Genomic DNA, 19,664 nt, shown 5'->3' with positions numbered 1-19,664 from the left:
CGGGTAAGATTGGCCATAATGTAATAATCTTAATCTTCGCTAGCGTTACTTTTTGCCCGAGCAATGCCGGGCTTATCTGCTAGTATTAATAATACGGTCATAAAGTATCCATAAAGAAAGAGCGTAACATAGTGTTTCTCAAAAATATGCCTGTATAGAGGGCATAACGGTTATTAAATATTTGAAGAGGAAGTAACAAGGGAAAATATTATAGAAAAGGAGATAAGAATATAAGTCGAACAGGAAAAACAACCAACGTAGATCAATGAGTAAAGACAACTTTTTAACATTCCTTAAAAAACTAATTATTTATCAGATCTTATCCTTTTATACAGGCGTATTTTAGAAAACATTATGCTACGCTCTTTTTTAATGGATACAGTACTTTATGTCCGTATTGGTGTTGTATTAATATTAGACAATAAAAGAACTAAGTAATTTTATCTTTATCTTAAATATCATTGTCGAGTGCGATATTATTATTATTTTTTTTAATTACAGAATATCGTAATTTTGTTTTGACTTTTGACTAAGATTTCCTTTATTTGCTAATCAGTTTAATAACTTAAGTCCTATTAATAAACAAGGTCCAAATATACGAGGATAAGCACAGAAATTTATAAATGTAAGGACATACAGGAAAAAGAACTAAGAAAGTATTTGTTAAAGAATCTTTGAGGGTTCAACAATATCGAGACACGATACCCAGGGTGCCTCTACTTCCACTGTTACCATGTTGGAGAAGGCGGATTTAGGCATTCAAATTCTACGACGATCATTTCGATAGCGTCAAAGAGATTCAGAATGTTGGTAAAAACTCTTCCAACTGCATTGCCGATTGTCAGTTCTGCAGTTGAGTTGTACAGATATCTCGGTTCATTTTTACTTTCTAGTTCCGAGTTTCGAGAAACTGGAAACAATTGGATTACCTCTGATAGATACACTGTAAGTATTAAGAAGTGTCCAAGATTCGCTATGTCTAGTTCCTGCTCAGACCGAATGTAGAACCGGGGAAAAATTAAAATCTGTGCTTGAAAAAATCCCAGGATTTTGATGTTTTACTTCAGGCAGAAGTCATTCTGTCAGGAAACGAATTGCAGATTGCTCTTGCAATAGAGACCGACTCGGAAAACGTCGTCAACTTCAAGTATGCACCTGCAGCATGTTGTGACGCCGAGAGATTTTTCTCTCAGTACAAACTCATTATGAATGGAAATCGGCATAACATAACTCACGAACGTAGGAGCAACTTTTGGTTTCTCACTGTTTCAGCAGAGTGCTTTAAAATGTTGTTTAAAACATAATTAGATTGTGCGAACGATTTTATTTAAAATAATAGAAATAAAAAGGCTGCATATTATTTTGTATATTTTACCGGTTTGGGAACATACTGTATTAGCATGCATGTTTTAGGGTTTTAAGTGCGTATAAGTCCACACTGTACTTATCTGTTATGTTATAAATTTTTAGAAAATAATCATGTTAGTATGCACATCAATTATAATAATAATGTTAATAAGACTGTAATTATTAAAATAAAAACTATTTATTTATCACGCAGCGCATTTATATAAACTTTACAGTTTAATTACGTTCACTGTATATTCTTCTTTGTTTCTGTTGTTAATATTAACATTTTTAAGCTTATTGACAATGTTCGTTTCGTTGTAAGAATAACAAATGGGAATGTATGAGAAAAACGAACAGTTTAACCTATCGCTAAATGGTAGTCGATAACAATCATTGCTATTTTTAAATGGGTTCTTATCAGTTTTATGTTTATTCCATTTTGTTATCCCCCTCTCCTCGTCGGTACCTGAAATGTTCATTTATTTTAATGTGCTGAAATGTCTCGTAGGATTAATAATTTATTTGTGAAAATACTGAATATTTCTTACCTGGGATACTATTATCCAGCACAAATCCAAGAAATCCTCCCACAAACATATTAGTTCCTAACAGTATGGTGAAAATCTGGTCTAAAGTTGGTACTCCTACAAGTATGTTATCAATTTAAATATACACACATAATTTTCCGCATTAGATAAGATATTAAGCTAACCTGTATTTATAGCTCCAGGATTGGCTTGTAACCATTTCGGAATACATATTCCTAAAAATAGACTTATACCTAAAATAAATAAATTCCTAGTGGAGTTAAGATTGACGTATTGAAGATTAGATAATCCGACGGCCGTTACCATCGAAAACATAACACAAAATATTCCACCGATAATGGGTTCGGGAATGGTCATGAAGAGCGTACCAAACTTGCTTAAGAATCCAAATAAAATCATCACTACTGCTCCGTATTGAACGACTCTTCTGCTACCCACCTTCGTAGACAAATGTGTAAATAATCGCAAAAAAGTGCATTTTCATATTACTTTTGAAACTTACCCTAGTTATACCGATGGCGCCGATATTTTCGCTAAAAGATGTAGTTCCGCTACCTGTTCCCCAGAGTCCCGATAAGATACAACCGATTCCTTCTACGAAAATACCTCTATTGATGGCGTGAATGGGTGGTGCGGATGCACCCGATATTCTGGCGCAAGCGTAATAATCTCCAACTGATTCTACTATGGACGACAATACACCCGCTAAAATCCCTAATACGGCGGAAGTGGTCACTGTCGGTATGCCCCATTGACCTGTATAATAATAATATGCGTTATATTAGAATAAAAATGAATTTAATTATATTACCGATAGAATCGAATTCGATGTTTTCGCGAGTCACCAGCTAAACTACTAATTTTAATTTTGTATATTGTAGACGATTTTAGACAAATGAGAAATAATCTCAATTGTGTAGGTTGACAAGTCGATAACAAGACAATAGCATTCGAATTATAGAAAATTGTTGAAAAACGACTCACATATGAAGTGTTATTAGCCCGAATTCGAATCTATCTGTGACAGTGGAGTGATATTTTATCTCCGATTATCCCGACGAGATTATAAGAATAAAATTCTGAACTGAGAAGTGGATATTATATAAAACCAAATAAATGATGAATATGACAGATTAAGCCATGTCAAGACATGACCATTTATTCCTATTCACAACCAAGGAATAAAAATTAGAAGTTTACTTTTAGTACGTGAAGGCTTATTCGTTAAATGAATTGGCTGTTGATCCTTTGTTGTGAATACGGTCGTCAGGCCATTGGTTCTTTATTCTGAAGACCTAACCGGCACATTTTTTAATCTTAAATCTAAAGTTCAAGCGAATATGTAATGTATTAGAATTAGATAGAACACGACTTATACATACCAGGATAGGGAAACCTGAACCACGGGCTCTCGTATAAAGCCGACAATTGTAGATCCGTTCTAGCAGAATTCCCTTCCGAAAAAACATTAGCAGCTGTCAAAATGACGCAGAATAACCAAGTTACAATTATTGTAAGAAGAACCTATATTAAACGGTTAAAAACATTCAGTCGAAATTCTTTATCTCTAAATGTAAATTTAAGAAACGAAATGAATACCGGAAATAGTTTAAAAATTGGATATCCTGTTTTGATGCATCCATTAGGCTTTCTATAAGCGCAACAGGGAATATTTACGTCCCTCAAATATTGAGAAAACAAAGCTAGTAGCAATATGGCTCTATAAAAGAAAAATGTATTTAAATAAATTAAGTTGTACAGTACAAGACATTTTTTTCATTTTAAAAGATACTTACAGGAAAGCGATAGCCCAATTTCCACTGGCGTGATTCGCTGCTTCTGCAAATAACGGAAGACCCACTAGAGCAATTGTAGGCGTAATCGCTAAAGGAGTTATCCAGCGTAATAAAAATCCTACAAGTCCCGTAAAACCAATGGCTACTTCGAAAACCGCGGCAGTAGCTATAGAGCCTTGAATCTACAAAACAAAATAGCGTATATTTTGAATTTTAAACACTCGCTACTTTTTATATCGATAATGATCTCTGGCATTTTAAGCGACTGATATATAAGAAACAATTTCAATTGTAAATATTTACGACATGATCAAAAGGTGTGCTGTGTTTCTATTGTTGGTAATGTAGTGTTTTTCAATGGCTCTGTGTTTACAAATGCCCTACTTACCAGTCTCATTCGAGATTGCCAAATTTCTTGGAATTCGGGTTCTGTAAATGAGTGATTAGAATTCGAGTGGCCATTAATATCGAGGGGGCATTGCCATTCGGGAAGATTCAATATTGCTAAAGCCGGTACCAAAAATGCCATAGAACTTCCTTGAACGATGGGTAACCTACGGATAAGTTCAAGTAATTAAAATTTTCAATTATCTGCGATTATTTGAACCGATATCCACTCTAAATTTTGTATGAATTAGAATTTAAATTCTGATATTTACCTGACTCCAAATGTGCTTTGAATAAATGTGACAATTCCTGATACGAAGAACGTTGTGGATATTATGTAACCTCGAGCAGGGTCGTCATTTCTCATACAAAGATGCGGGGCGATGATGTAAGGATAAGCTACAGTTCCACCAAACATAGTCAAATAATGCTACGGAATAAAGATCGTTAGATTAATTAACTCAATAGTTAAATAATATCAAAAATCAATTTTATTGTTTAAGAAAAATAAATACAGCCTATCAAATATATCGAAATTGGTTAATTCAATTGACTTATTATTAAATAATACATTTCTTATTATTATTTCTTGAAAGGTAAATATTTAATAGGTTTTCTAAAGCTAATGTTTAATTCTAGATTTAAAAAAAAAATTAGATAATTTTCTGAAGGAGAAATCTTTCAAATCTCTACATTCGGATAACGTTCTTTTAAATATAGATAATTTCTCTATCTTTCTAAATATTTTCTGAAATTCTCGAAATTAATTTATCAAAATAATTAAATTTATATCAAATAAATTTGATATAAAAATGATATTCTCGATTTTAAAGTTTGCAATGTTAATCTATGTATTTGTATTGAGAAAAGGCAGAGTAATTTTCGAGGACTAAACAATGAAAGAGTGAAAATTTACCAAATAAAAACAATAAATTACGAACCTGAATTCCTAAAATAATCGTAATATACCAAGGAGGTACGTCGTCTACGCCATAATGTATGTTGCAATCTGAAGAACGTTCTTCTTTCTCTTCTGCGGGCATCTGCAATAAATAAAATATGGAAACATCGTTCTCGAATTTCTTATTATTTANTATTTACACATTCAGATTTATATTTAATGAAAGTAGTACAGAATTCTTTCAGCAATCTAAACTAATTACTGTATGTAATTTTCTGAATTAGCGCAATAACATATAAAGGGAAGAAAAGCCAAAAGAAAAGGATATATGTATTTTAATAGTTTTTATTTATTTCTGTAGTGTATAACTGGAAATATTTTCTTTGTTTCTATTTACTGATTTGTTAAAAACTAGAAGCATAACCTGAAAATTTTTAACATTTTCTAAACTTTTGTTATTCTGTTTATTGTTAAATACGAAATTTTATATATCATTTGCATCAAGTTTCAATAATCCAACACAACTCAATTGTACTGAAATATATTGATATACTGTATAAACAAATTTTATTTATACAATAATAAACAAATATTACAATTACATCGTAAGCAAATTTATTTTAAAAAAGTTTTATTTGAATATTAGGAGGCTTTATTTATGAATGCACGCATATCAAAGTCTGCAGCTCAGAGGTGCCTGTACATTTGAGACGTTTGAGGCACGTGTTCCTATTTCGCCTCGGTTGTCCTTTTCATAATCCCCAAGGGTTCCAAAATTCCATGATCAACGAACAACAGAAAGTTCATGACTTCTAATCTATTCTGTAAATATAAAAGAAACTAATAAGCCATATTTATCCATTGTCCCATGCAACTTTGTCCATTGTCCCATTACTTATTTCCAAGGCCAAGTTAGTCCAGACTAACTAGCACCACCTTGTGGGAAGGCTGATGCGATGTTGAATAATAGTTTGAAGCTTCTTGTATAATGCCCTTCTTTATATAGCTTGTGGCTTTTGTTTTTTATAGTCTGCGGGCGCCGCTGCTGCAATAACACAAAAATTTCAATAAGAAATTATTGACTACATATTTTTAATTGACTGAAAGTTTGTATTATTGTATTCCTAACAGTTATTCTACTTAAACGGTCCAATCCCAAGCATCATTTCCATTATATTTTTCTAACTGATTAATCATATCCAAAACAAGTGAATCACCATTATAACTGTATTGTGGAGAACACCAATAGCAACAATAATAAGTGATGTTTCTAGTTTAGTTCGAAGACCAAAACTTAGACAAGGAAATAGATTTCCTTGTCTAAGTTTTGGTCTCTAGTTTTTAATATGAAAGGCATTATATTTTATTTCTGCATTTGTTATTGCTTTAAAAGTAGTGCTATCAAATAAGGTTTCCAAAAATAGCCACCTCTTAGAAGATAACATGTGACTCAAGAAGGGAGTCTATTTTCAAATTTCAGACAGAATTCTGAATTATTAAATATTATACAATCATTTACTGATCCAGTCCACCATGCTACTAATTTCTTATTAGTAAATTAGCATCGCTAATTACCTAAAAATTAATTGCTTGATTATTAATTAGTAATGAAAATTAATAAAATATGATTAATGAAAATAAATTGAAAGTCGTAATGTTTATATTACAATTTATTAAAATTTAAAAGCCCAAAGAAATTATTCATGTAAACACTCTGATAAAGAATAGTTAGAATTTAACATATCTGGATATTGATTGAAAAATAGCAACTTATTTGGTCAAATTTCTTTAATTTTATTCTGTAACTATTAAAGTTCTACCGTTGAAGATCGTAGCGTCGGCTTCTCCCTTCATTTTTAATTTATAGGTATATATAGAAATATATTTATTTCTAGTGATGTATTTTCACACGTAAACAAATTTGGATGGATTACAGACATTTTGTTGCATTGCTCGTACACGAAAACGAAAGAAGTAGCCTATACAGTATTTCTACTTAGCAACAAGTCCGTACGTTATAATGTTAGGAAAAAATTATTTGTTAGTCTCTTATTATTTTGAAACTTTGAAATTTATCAGTCAGAGTTCATCTAATAAAAATAATCGGTTCGAAAAGTTATATGCGATGTGTTCATCTTATACACAAAATAACGATTATGAAACGTGTCAAAAAATATAACTGAATTTTAAATGATTTATTTTTATTAATTCGTTAGAGTATAAAATTTGTCAATTCAGCCTAATTATTTTACGACATTTATATTATATTTTTCTCAATTTAGATCAATTACCACACATTCGACATAATTTTTTTCGATTTAAAATACAGTACATATTTAATCGCATTTTAAATCTTTCAACACTCTCTTAGATGTTGAAGGATTTGAATGCGATCAAATATGTTTGCTATAATATGATTATCGCTTTATTAAAAGTAATTAGTTAAATAAATTCACCTCGATACATTCTCCATTGATGTTGTGAGCTTGATCCATCTCAAAATTCTAAAGAAAAGAATAGAAATTAAGTAAATACAGAAATTAATTCAGATTATTCTTTGAAATTAAAATATAAACTAATCAAATTTAAAATTAATAAAGAATTTCGTCAGAATTCTTACAAATTATGTTTAGGCCTATATATCGGATGAAAACACGTTAAATTTTAAAGAACAAGTTTGATTAATATAAAACTGTAGACATTATATTGTCAGAAAATACTCGAATTTTAATATTATTTTAAGACATAGTTTATATATAATCCGTTAATAAATATCGAGTGCTAAGTACATGAACTAGTGACGATAAATGTAAAAATTTAGGCTTACTTTTAATAATTTTATATTGTTATCATCAAACGAAACTATATTACTGTTAAAACCAGGAATTTCCAATAATAAATTGTTAAAAGTTTCCTATTCCTGACGCGCGTCATGTCTTTTTGATATTGTTCAAGAATTGTTTGTACAGTCCACGGCGCACGGAACTCTAACATTAAAATTCCAGTCATAAAAACCAGTTACGCGAGAATATTGTTAAATTCAAAAGCATGCTTTATATTATCACAACTCGTACACCGGTCGGTAACCTATTTATATAATTAACTACAATAATTCGCAGTAACTAACACCTACCTTTTGTTTTACGTTGTTTAAGCTTATATCAGAATCCATGATGTTAAAAATTCAATTATCGTTCGGTAATTTATATATAAAAAAAAAGCGGATCGGAAGAACGTCACCCCTTTCGTGTATACATTTCTCACGACGATTATTGGATGGCGAGTTGTTCACGTGCGTAATTCTCTCCACGGATAAGAATTTCAACGTAATGCATGTCGTTGCGTCAAAATCCTTGAAAAATAAAATTCTTCTATACATTATATACAAATATTCTCAATCATCCTTAATTTTACGGTCTAACGATGATGTTTAAAGTAAAGAAAATAGGATAATTTATTATATTGACAACTATGAAAATCGTATAATGAATAGTACTGTACATTATAAATATTTTCGAAATTAATTATTACATTTTAATTAAATAATAATTTCTATTATATATTACATTTATGCAATATTTATAAATAAATATATCATAAAAATCTTTAATATAATTTATTATAAACATTTTAAAGATTATAATCTAAGATTTGTTGTTAGAAGAGTACAGTTTTATATAAACAGCTCGTAATACTTTCATATTTAACGTATTAAGTCATAAATTAGGTGCAAAAGAATGAAAGAATATTTAGGAATAATGTTAAAACAATTTTTCCGATTATCCGTGCAATATATTGAATGCCGCTCGAGTTTGATAACGTATGATTACTTCTACGTGACTTAATACATGAAATAATAATAATAATAATAATAATACGTCGAATGGGGTTAAAGTGTACAGTATGTTTTTAAAATAAAATTTGGAATTTTCAGGAATATCGTACTTTAAAAAATTTCTAACATAAAAATATAAATGAATCGGAAATAGTTAAATTCATTTTATAAAAAGAATTTTTTTTTGTCATTTAGTTTAAATATCTGAATTATTATTGTCATTTTAATTGTTTATAAATATATATATAATTAAAGTGAAATTGAAAAACTTCTCGATTTTATAAAATTCCTTCGTTAATTAGATTTTTTTAGAAGTTTTAAATTAGAAGTATTAGATGTTTAGAAGTTTAGAAGTATTAGATGTTGGCACTTGATGTGTTTGTCGATACAATAAACGTATCAATTACTATTTTATTTGTAAGTTTAAATATTAATTATTTCGATTTATAAGCTTTCACTTTTTTAATTTATCCTCCAATATCGAAAGCAATCTCAATTTCCTGCGCCTGTTTAAGTATTTAAATTCTTAGTATTTTATTAGAGGATAACCAAATATCATTATTCTGAAAACACATATTCATTAACGCACGATAAATATAATTTTCCATGTTATTTAATTATTTTTCGGATTGTACGCAAGCAGAAACATACATTTTTTTAACTATAATTTTGTTGCAGTAACCTTCAATTTTCTTATGTACTTAATCTATTCATATCGTATGTTCAATCGGAAATATATGTTAGATTAAATCTTATAAATTAAGCTTTAAATACTGTTCTGCACAACTTATTTAAAACATATACAGGACACGCACTCAATCGGAGGAAATTTTGTGCAAGACCCTAGTCAAACGTGGATTTACAATGCCATTTGTATATAAATTCACACATCCTAGTACTAGCCGAGATAAAATAGCTAGAAGTACAGGAACTTATCTGTTTTTCTTTAATTCCAGAACGGAGTTAGATGAAAATCGAGATCAGAGGCTTAGGGCCGGAGGACTCGGTCTATATACGAACTTCCGGTCTGGATCGGAAGTCGCGTGATTTTTAAATTAAAAGACGATTAAAAATTTCGGCCCGACATTGTGACGATATCACAATAAATTATGTAATTGTTCGTTGTATAGGCTATATCTGAGGCCTATAAAAACTGAGGGCCTGAACAAAGGACTAAGTTATCTAAAATTGCTCTCAATTTATAACATAAAATTTAGAAATCATATTTTATAAATTGTATAAGATAGGTTAACAGAAAGATTTTCTTCGAAGAGTGTGTTTCTGCTTAAAATTTTATCTTTATTTGATAAATATTCGTTTATTATAACATATTTCAATTTTTATAGGCCTATAATAAAATATTTCACAAGTTAATAATAATAAGGATTTAGTTATGTTAAAAGTTATTTTTCTGAAAATATGTGGATAATTTTTATATAATTTGTGATTCAAATGTCATTAATTCAATAGATATTTTGTATTTACTTAATCAGATAAATGAATATGTACAATCTGATTTAGAAGAAAATTGATAAAATTATTAAATTTGTAACGTTTAACAATTACAAGAATTATAATTGCTTAAAATTTAAATTTTATTTTAAAAATTCTAGCTTTCGTTTTAAATTTTTGTCACATGGGCAAGAAGAAAACTTTTTACTGTGGCTTTCATGGATTTGATTAGACAGGACCCTAGTTATGCACAGACTCAACCGTGGGCCCTCAGATATAGGGGGTCACGCCAATTTTGACAAAAAATAAATTATACTGTTTTTTAACTAGTTATATTTCTATTATAAATACTAGAGTCACTTGCGGTTGGGTGCATATTGGAGTTTATTTAGAGTCTTAAAAGGGAGTCCTGCAAAAGTTTATCGCTTCAGGCTTCGAGAAGTGTCGGTATTGTCCTGTGAACAGAACAACAATGAGGCATTCGAGTGATGAGGAATGGAGTTCAACATATCCTAGTCATTCCAGTTATGAAAACTTCTGAGTGTTCAACCCAACTCGAACCCGGAACCCGAAACGGTAGACATGTGCAGTCGGATTTAGTCCTTGGCAGTTCGAAAAACTTTAACGTCATAAGATAGCAAATTACCATATGTAGTTCTTATTACATTACATATATTCTTTTATCATAACATTTACTGAAATGCATCATTTACTTTACAGAAATACAAATTAATAAAAAATATTATTGAAATTCAAAAACCCTACCGGATATTTTTATGGGGCTATATTAAGGCGAATTTTCCGGATTACGATCCAGTGGATCGTTTTGGTACAAGTATATCGAGCTGTTGTATACATTGTTATTGAAATTAAATTTTTAAAATACAGTACTTTATAATATTAAGGATTTATCATATTCTTAAAATTGTTTCTAATCCTTTTAAAGTTCATTTACAGTTAATCGGGGCCTCCTGGCCCTAATCTTTGTATATCTGGTCTCAATTTTCAACTATCTGATTGTCTTTTCGAGATTAAGGAAGGACAGGGGCACGACGACAGTGGGACTTCATAGGTGTACAATTTTTTTCAAATTGCAACCCAATTAGACTTAATTAACCCAGTGCTTCTCAAGCTTCGTGTTCACGGGCCAGTTTTCTTTTATTCCAATCCCTTGCAGCTAGTATTTTTGTGAAATTTAATAAATATAATTATAAAACAGATAGAATGGAGTTCAAATGCATTATTTTTCTATTTATTTGTATTTCATTATATTAGTAATAAAAACTTTTCTTCTCGTCTATAATACCTAAAGTAGTTTTCCAGAAAAGTCCTTCCGGTGCATCCCTGCCGGCAGATCGTTCACGTGTCCCGTGGCGCAAAATTTGGATCTAATCGTTTTTGGGCCGATTTCGATTGCCAGCCACTCCTGACACCAACTGGATGTTTCATCAACAATGCTTAATCGTGGTATTTCTATTTGTTGGTTTGGTTTATTTGTTCACTGCCACGCAACACGTGGACGATCTGCCGAGGGGGATGCCCCCGGAAGGACTTTTATGGGTAACTGGTCCCTATTTAGGTATTATAAACGATAAACGAGAAGAAAACCCGGAAAATTCCACCTGGTCAGCTAGTTGGCGAGGCGCAAACCCACGACCAACTCCAGTGTTCAGTGGTGTTATTTATACAGCCATGGTTGGTTTGTATATTCAGCGATTGGATTAGTCACTCGAGGATTTCACCAAGAATTAGTTAATCCATAGATATTAAGAATAGGATTAGTGAATAGAATAATTTGGACACTAGAAAATTTTCTCACACGTTACATGCTTGGGATATTTTGGAAAGATATATACACACTTACTTAGATACAAACATGGCAGAGAATAAGAAGAGAAGTCGGCAACTAATTTTTTTCATAGAAAAATAGTATTTTATGGAAGTAATCGAAAAGTACAAAGATGTAATAGAATCAAAAGAGACGAATGCGATATCAAACAAGCGAGTACGGATGAGCAATAGTGGAACAGTAAGTGCCGACAATGAATGTCCTATATTACCAATTATCGAAAAAATATTCACTTTTAATCACCGAGCGGTTTATTCCCCTCTCAAATCCTATTGACAGTGATGCTGATTTTAATGCATCTATTAAAGATACATTTGTTTATATTATACTGTACTTGATTAAAACTAACGAATAATAAATAAAGATTTTTAAAAGTTAGCAACATTGATTTTATTATATTTATTGTAGCAGAATTTCCAGCATTACTGCATCAGAATTAGGGAGAATCAAATAACGAAAATATGAATATCCCGTATTAAATGTAAGTGTAAAATAGCTATACTGTATTTCTCGTTATTTTTAGGGACATGTTTTACAGACACTTTGGCTACTGTAAAATTAGCATAAACGTAATAAAACAAATTTAATATAATTTAACGTTAATATAAATTATGTACACATAAAATATATTAATAATCATAATACTATTTTGAGAGTTATATTTTCAGTTTTGCTATTTGTATTTAAAATTAAAAGAATGTCTAGAACAGCTTATAAATACCGTAAATTGGATTTTTATAGTTATTTGGTTAAAAAATATTATTTGAATATGAAAACTGTACAATTATAAAATATATTATCTTTTCTTTCATCTATGAATTGCCACATTTTCTTTCTTTTGTAATTACATGTTTTTTCCTATTAGTTCCATTCCAAAAATAATTGAATCAAAGAAAATATAATTTTTATGCAATAATTTATTGTATTTACACATTCAGATTTATATTTAATGAAAGTAGTACAGAATTCTTTCAGCAATCTAAACTAATTACTGTATGTAATTTTCTGAATTAGCGCAATAACATATAAAGGGAAGAAAAGCCAAAAGAAAAGGATATATGTATTTTAATAGTTTTTATTTATTTCTGTAGTGTATAACTGGAAATATTTTCTTTGTTTCTATTTACTGATTTGTTAAAAACTAGAAGCATAACCTGAAAATTTTTAACATTTTCTAAACTTTTGTTATTCTGTTTATTGTTAAATACGAAATTTTATATATCATTTGCATCAAGTTTCAATAATCCAACACAACTCAATTGTACTGAAATATATTGATATACTGTATAAACAAATTTTATTTATACAATAATAAACAAATATTACAATTACATCGTAAGCAAATTTATTTTAAAAAAGTTTTATTTGAATATTAGGAGGCTTTATTTATGAATGCACGCATATCAAAGTCTGCAGCTCAGAGGTGCCTGTACATTTGAGACGTTTGAGGCACGTGTTCCTATTTCGTCTCGGTTGTCCTTTTCATAATCCCCAAGGGTTCCAAAATTCCATGATCAACGAACAACAGAAAGTTCATGACTTCTAATCTATTCTGTAAATATAAAAGAAACTAATAAGCCATATTTATCCATTGTCCCATGCAACTTTGTCCATTGTCCCATTACTTATTTCCAAGGCCAAGTTAGTCCAGACTAACTAGCACCACCTTGTGGGAAGGCTGATGCGATGTTGAATAATAGTTTGAAGCTTCTTGTATAATGCCCTTCTTTATATAGCTTGTGGCTTTTGTTTTTTATAGTCTGCGGGCGCCGCTGCTGCAATAACACAAAAATTTCAATAAGAAATTATTGACTACATATTTTTAATTGACTGAAAGTTTGTATTATTGTATTCCTAACAGTTATTCTACTTAAACGGTCCAATCCCAAGCATCATTTCCATTATATTTTTCTAACTGATTAATCATATCCAAAACAAGTGAATCACCATTATAACTGTATTGTGGAGAACACCAATAGCAACAATAATAAGTGATGTTTCTAGTTTAGTTCGAAGACCAAAACTTAGACAAGGAAATAGATTTCCTTGTCTAAGTTTTGGTCTCTAGTTTTTAATATGAAAGGCATTATATTTTATTTCTGCATTTGTTATTGCTTTAAAAGTAGTGCTATCAAATAAGGTTTCCAAAAATAGCCACCTCTTAGAAGATAACATGTGACTCAAGAAGGGAGTCTATTTTCAAATTTCAGACAGAATTCTGAATTATTAAATATTATACAATCATTTACTGATCCAGTCCACCATGCTACTAATTTCTTATTAGTAAATTAGCATCGCTAATTACCTAAAAATTAATTGCTTGATTATTAATTAGTAATGAAAATTAATAAAATATGATTAATGAAAATAAATTGAAAGTCGTAATGTTTATATTACAATTTATTAAAATTTAAAAGCCCAAAGAAATTATTCATGTAAACACTCTGATAAAGAATAGTTAGAATTTAACATATCTGGATATTGATTGAAAAATAGCAACTTATTTGGTCAAATTTCTTTAATTTTATTCTGTAACTATTAAAGTTCTACCGTTGAAGATCGTAGCGTCGTCTTCTCCCTTCATTTTTTTTTTTTATTTTCTCCTTTAAATCTCCTTTAAATGTCTTCTATTATTCGATTTTAAAAGAAAACTTTTGAAACAATAAAAAAGAAGATAAGTAATTCAGGAAAATTGTGCATATATTATTACTAACGAATTAAAAAACTAATATACAGAAAACTTCCAACGATCGAAGAAATTCAGGATACATTGATAATAATCCGTGGATTGTTTTCCTTCCATTATCAACCAGAATATTTCCAAGGATTTTATGATTAATGATATATTTATAACTATATCAAATAATCAATCGACAAAAGTAGCTTCTGAGAAATTTGATAATCGAAATGTGATTTACTTGTATTGTAGAATTAGTTTTTACACTTATATCTAAAGAATTATACATAAGAAAGATATAATAGAGAATAACTCTTAATCATTCATTTGTTTGCAGTTCTAATTATATACAGTATATATGATACAGTAGTTTAAAAAACTAAACAATCATATACTCTCTAAATGTAATACTCTCTAAAATATAAATCCTAATTAATTATATCCTTGGTTTATGTATATGGCACTTAAATATGGCATTTTATAAACTATAATAGAAAAAATATTAGTCTTAAGGGATCTACTATATTCTTTTTACAACAATTACGCAATTGAAACTGTTAGATTTTTAAGATAAACCTGCCATTGAAGAATGTAAATAAAAATTTTGTCTTTTCACAGTCACCATTGATGCCTTCTTAGTGCCCACAGGGCGAAAAGAGTTTTTAAAAAATTTCACTATTGATGATTCAAAATACATAAAAGTTCACTTACAGAGACGACCTTTTATTTGAGGCTACGCTTTTGCGAAAGCGTGTAAATTGTAAAGACAAAAAATTTCAATAAAATCCTGTTAATTTTTCGGAGAATTTTCGCACAGTATTACGTTAAATATTCCTAAGTATGAGATTCGATGCAAGTTTCTTTTATATATAGCAAGTAGAATATATTACATGATATTATATTCAAGCAGAGATGGAAGATGGCTTGATTTTGGCATAAAGAGGAAGTCAAAACTTAATGTAACGTAAACAAAATGATACGAAAATAACTGAAAGAAATTCATTTGTAACTGTCACAGGCCCGATCTTCGTATGTTGTTTTCAGAATAATTATGATCTTTTCTTGAATGTGTTGTACTGTACATGACATACAGTGTATTTCGCCTTTAAACACAGAAGAGTAACTGTGTATAAAGTTTTCCTTTTTTATCAAACTACCCAATAAAAATTATATTATTGTTCATTTTATTTAACTGTGTTATTAAGAATATAATGTAATTTAATTAAAATGGAATAAATTTGTGTACCTAACAGTCTAATTACGTAACCTTAAATACGCCTATATTTTTCGATATTTTCTCATCGAGGAATTGAATGGTTAAATTAAATAATGATTAAAATTAAATATAATAAAACTAATAATACTCCTTTTTCCTTATTAAATACGGGTTGATAATTCGTGTGAAATTTATATTATTCATCTATAAATAAATAAGTGTAATTGATGAAATGAGAACCGGATTATTTTAGTGCTAACACCCCCGATCTATGTTTTATCTATCTAAACCAGGATTTCCGATAAATGTATAGAATCGATGAGATAAAAAATTACTTTTTAATAATAATAAAATGTTGTGGGTTATCTTAGAATCAGATTTACAGTTATATTTTTTATATTTTATACTGTTGAGGATTCTGAATAAATTGTGAATTTTATAATATAATCGAGATGTGTTGATAATGATAATAATAATAATCGCAGAGCCCAAACGGTTAAGAGTTGAAAGTCCAAATTTGGTACACAGTTAGTGCACGTCATGAGAACGTACACTAAGAAGGGATTTTTCGAAATTCCCATCGCGGGTGAGAGAGAGAGTTAATGTTCGATTTTATATTCGAATTTGTATTTATGAATGATTCGGGAAGATCCAGATTATTTTTCGAATTTAGTAAACCTGAAGAAGAACCCAGAAGGGGTTACGAAAACGTTTGTTATTTATCACTTAGTGGTACTACGCATCGGTTAGTGGTTGCTGTGAATCTTAATTATTGTTATCCCAGTGTGGTAAGCAGATATCTAAAAATTTCTACTTAGTCTCGGAAGAGGGGCCCTAATGCCCCCACCAGTGGGCGAGTGGTCTCCGTTGCCGCTCATCGTAGTGGTGACCAGACCCTAAAGACTGGGAGGTTCGTCGTGGGTTCGCGCCACGGTCGGACAGGCTGGCTGCTTGGAGTTTTCCGGGTTTTCTCCTTGCCTATAACGACTGAATAGGAGGCCAGTTCCCCATAAAAGTCCTCCCGGAAGGCATTTATTTCCCGCGCGTACGTATGGCTGTTCGATACAGCCGGCTAATCGGTCGCCTAGCGATCATACACATACACAAGTCTACTCGGAGAAAGAGCCTACATTGAGCTAAAATCTCCATATAAACACCATCGAAGCAGAAGAAAGAAAGAAAGAGGGGCCCTAATTCTTGCACCCGGAGAAAACGGGTAAGATCATCGGATATAATCTAATACTTTAATCTTAATATTTGCTATCGTTACTTTTTGCCCGAGCAACACCGGGCTCATCTTCTATAATAATAATAATATATAAAAATTTCCTGCGTGAAATTAATACTTCTTGAACTAAATTTATTTAAATTTAGTTTATTATTTAGTAAATCATATTTATTTTTTATTCTTCTAAAGAAGATAGAAAGATTATTAACAGCGCAATTCTCTAAATTTAAAATTAAAAAAAAAAAGAAAAAGTCTAAATATCATTTAAATAAAATTATTATTTATAATTTATTTAGGCCTATATATAAAATTTTATAGAAATATTTTTATATAATAAAATGAGATAGCAAAGTATATTCTAAAATCATTTATTATAACCCATAATTATAATGCTGTTTCCTAAAAAACAAATTATCTTCATATCTATTTTATATTTCATAAAAGTTGATAAAGCTAAGCGAGTAAGCAAGGCGTGGAGGGAGGCATTCCACATTACCGAAACCGAAAAATTTTGCACGACTCCTTCGGTTGGCAAGGTAATGCTCGCACTTTTGTGAGACCGTAAAGATTTAATTCTGGTATGCAATACTATGCCCAAAGGATTATCAATGAACAGCTACTACTTTTTATTATGCTGTAGCATAGTAAATACATAGGAGAAACTAAAATGTCTTCACTTTTCGTCATGTCCACAGTAAAAAATACATATAAGAAACTAAAATGTTTATAAAGAAAAGTAAAGACATTTCAGTTTTTTCTATGTATTTTTTTACTGTGTAAATATCATCAGCCATTTTTAATTGATTATAGCATATTGTGACTTGCTTCAGAATTATTTGAAACCCGCAATAAGTCCAAACGTCGTGATTTGTTCAGTTCTGGTATACTGTTACAGCACGACAACGCACGGCCAAACACATCTCGTATATGCTTTGATTCCACAAGAAAAAATTCTTTTGGTTGAATGCACCGCTGTTTTCACCTCGTTGTCTGTACTGAATTTTTTGCCACCAAGAATCTCCTTGAGTGGTCCAAAGATATGATAATCACTCTGTTCAAATATTTAGACTAATTATACTTAGTCTAGATAATTCCTTAATAGCGGATATTTACGCAAATGTTCTCTCCAAAAATAAGCCCATAGACTAAAGGTCGTACAAAGAATGGAATCGAAACACAAGTTAGTTCAAAGCTCGACTTATTTGAGTTTAGTTCAAGGGGTACACACAACTCGTGGCCGTTGTTCGTACAAAGAATGAAAAGATGTCCATTACTCGCATCAGTCGAATCTCAAATTAAAACGGGAGCTAGGCGACAGTAGTCGCGCACAATGACTTTAATGCTGGTAAATATTTTATAGGCTAAGTGTGTTATACAGTGCAGAGCATCAATCAATTAATACTTACGCTCCCACGATATATATTCGCATTAATCAGTATTAATTAATTACCTACAATAAATATCAATTAGACTAATTATTGTTTTACTATTAATGTAATGAGATAGGAGACGTCTAAGAAGATAAGGTTTACTTATCTGAACTAAAAATCCAATTTTAAAACGATATCTGAATCTAAGAAATTGTTTCGATTTACAGTATCTATACCTACGTGAAAGCTACAAGGTGACCAATAATAGTTTATAGTCACTTCTCGAAAGAGATGAGTTGGCAGAAGATAGTTTAAGCCAGAATTTAAGCTAAATCTCCTATAATTAACTAAAAATCTCTGAAATAGAAAATATTATATGCAAATATACTAAAATTACAAGTGCAAAATAATTGAAATACTTTTGAAATGAATATTTCACTCGCGCTTCCACCATGCTATATTTTTTCTACTGAATCAATAAATGAAGAGTATATACAATATCGTAATAAATTCTTGGCTCTCCCGATTATTAGTTTTTAATTAGAAAGTATTAAACTTATTTGGTATATTGTGCTCTACATTCTGATTTAAAAGCATTTACGCTAATTGATTGTATAACTTATCAATGCTGGATTAAGAGTAATAGAGATACCGACGCAGATAATTTTCAGTGCTTTAAAATCTATATATTAAAAGCCACAATGAAATATAAAATTAGCTGTAAAGAAAAACTTTATTTCTTAATTTTATAATAATAAAAGATAAATAAAAATACTGAAATAAGTATATTTTTAAAATAGAGTCGTATTTATAATTACAAATTCTGTGATTGTGTCAACAAATTCTGTGCCAACTTCATCCCGCATAACTGTTTTCGTTCTAGGCAGGGCCGTTTTAAATGCTTTTGAGAGCTTCAGCCCAATTTCTTTAGTGGCGTTGTACGAATACAGATATAGAGCAAAAATATTAGGAAAGGGCAGTGAGATGAGACCAACGAGATAGGAGACGTCTAAGAAGATGAGGCCCAGGATGTCCCGCATGCGTTGATGCGTTGT

General features: G+C 30.3%; 1 protein-coding gene across 2 annotated transcripts; it reads right to left on the bottom strand.

The window, feature by feature from the left end:
* Positions 1 to 1,399: 1,399 nt before the first annotated feature.
* Positions 1,400 to 8,208, bottom strand: LOC111624584 (solute carrier family 23 member 1-like). 2 transcript variants are annotated; one of them, XM_023367482.1, is made up of 12 exons: positions 8,116 to 8,208; positions 7,439 to 7,486; positions 5,023 to 5,124; positions 4,354 to 4,511; positions 4,083 to 4,248; positions 3,695 to 3,876; positions 3,498 to 3,618; positions 3,281 to 3,422; positions 2,401 to 2,654; positions 2,063 to 2,336; positions 1,899 to 1,994; positions 1,400 to 1,816 (listed from the first exon to the last, which is right to left on the bottom strand). In XM_023367482.1, the coding sequence occupies exons 1-12, from the start codon at positions 8,152 to 8,154 to the stop codon at positions 1,578 to 1,580; spliced, it is 1,821 nt and encodes a 606-aa protein (XP_023223250.1). In that variant the 5' UTR covers positions 8,155 to 8,208; the 3' UTR covers positions 1,400 to 1,577. The 2 variants fall into 2 exon arrangements, with proteins under 2 accessions (XP_023223250.1, XP_023223248.1); XM_023367480.1 differs by lacking the exon at positions 8,116 to 8,208 and adding an exon at positions 7,810 to 7,848.
* Positions 8,209 to 19,664: the final 11,456 nt, after the last annotated feature.

Source organism: Centruroides sculpturatus, unplaced genomic scaffold (genome assembly GCF_000671375.1).
Source record: "Centruroides sculpturatus isolate CEXI.00-Female unplaced genomic scaffold, Cexi_2.0 scaffold15, whole genome shotgun sequence".
In the NCBI taxonomy this organism is placed as follows: Eukaryota; Metazoa; Arthropoda; class Arachnida; order Scorpiones; family Buthidae; genus Centruroides; species Centruroides sculpturatus.
Note: the sequence above shows the minus strand (reverse complement) of the source record. Positions and strands in the feature narration are given on the sequence as shown.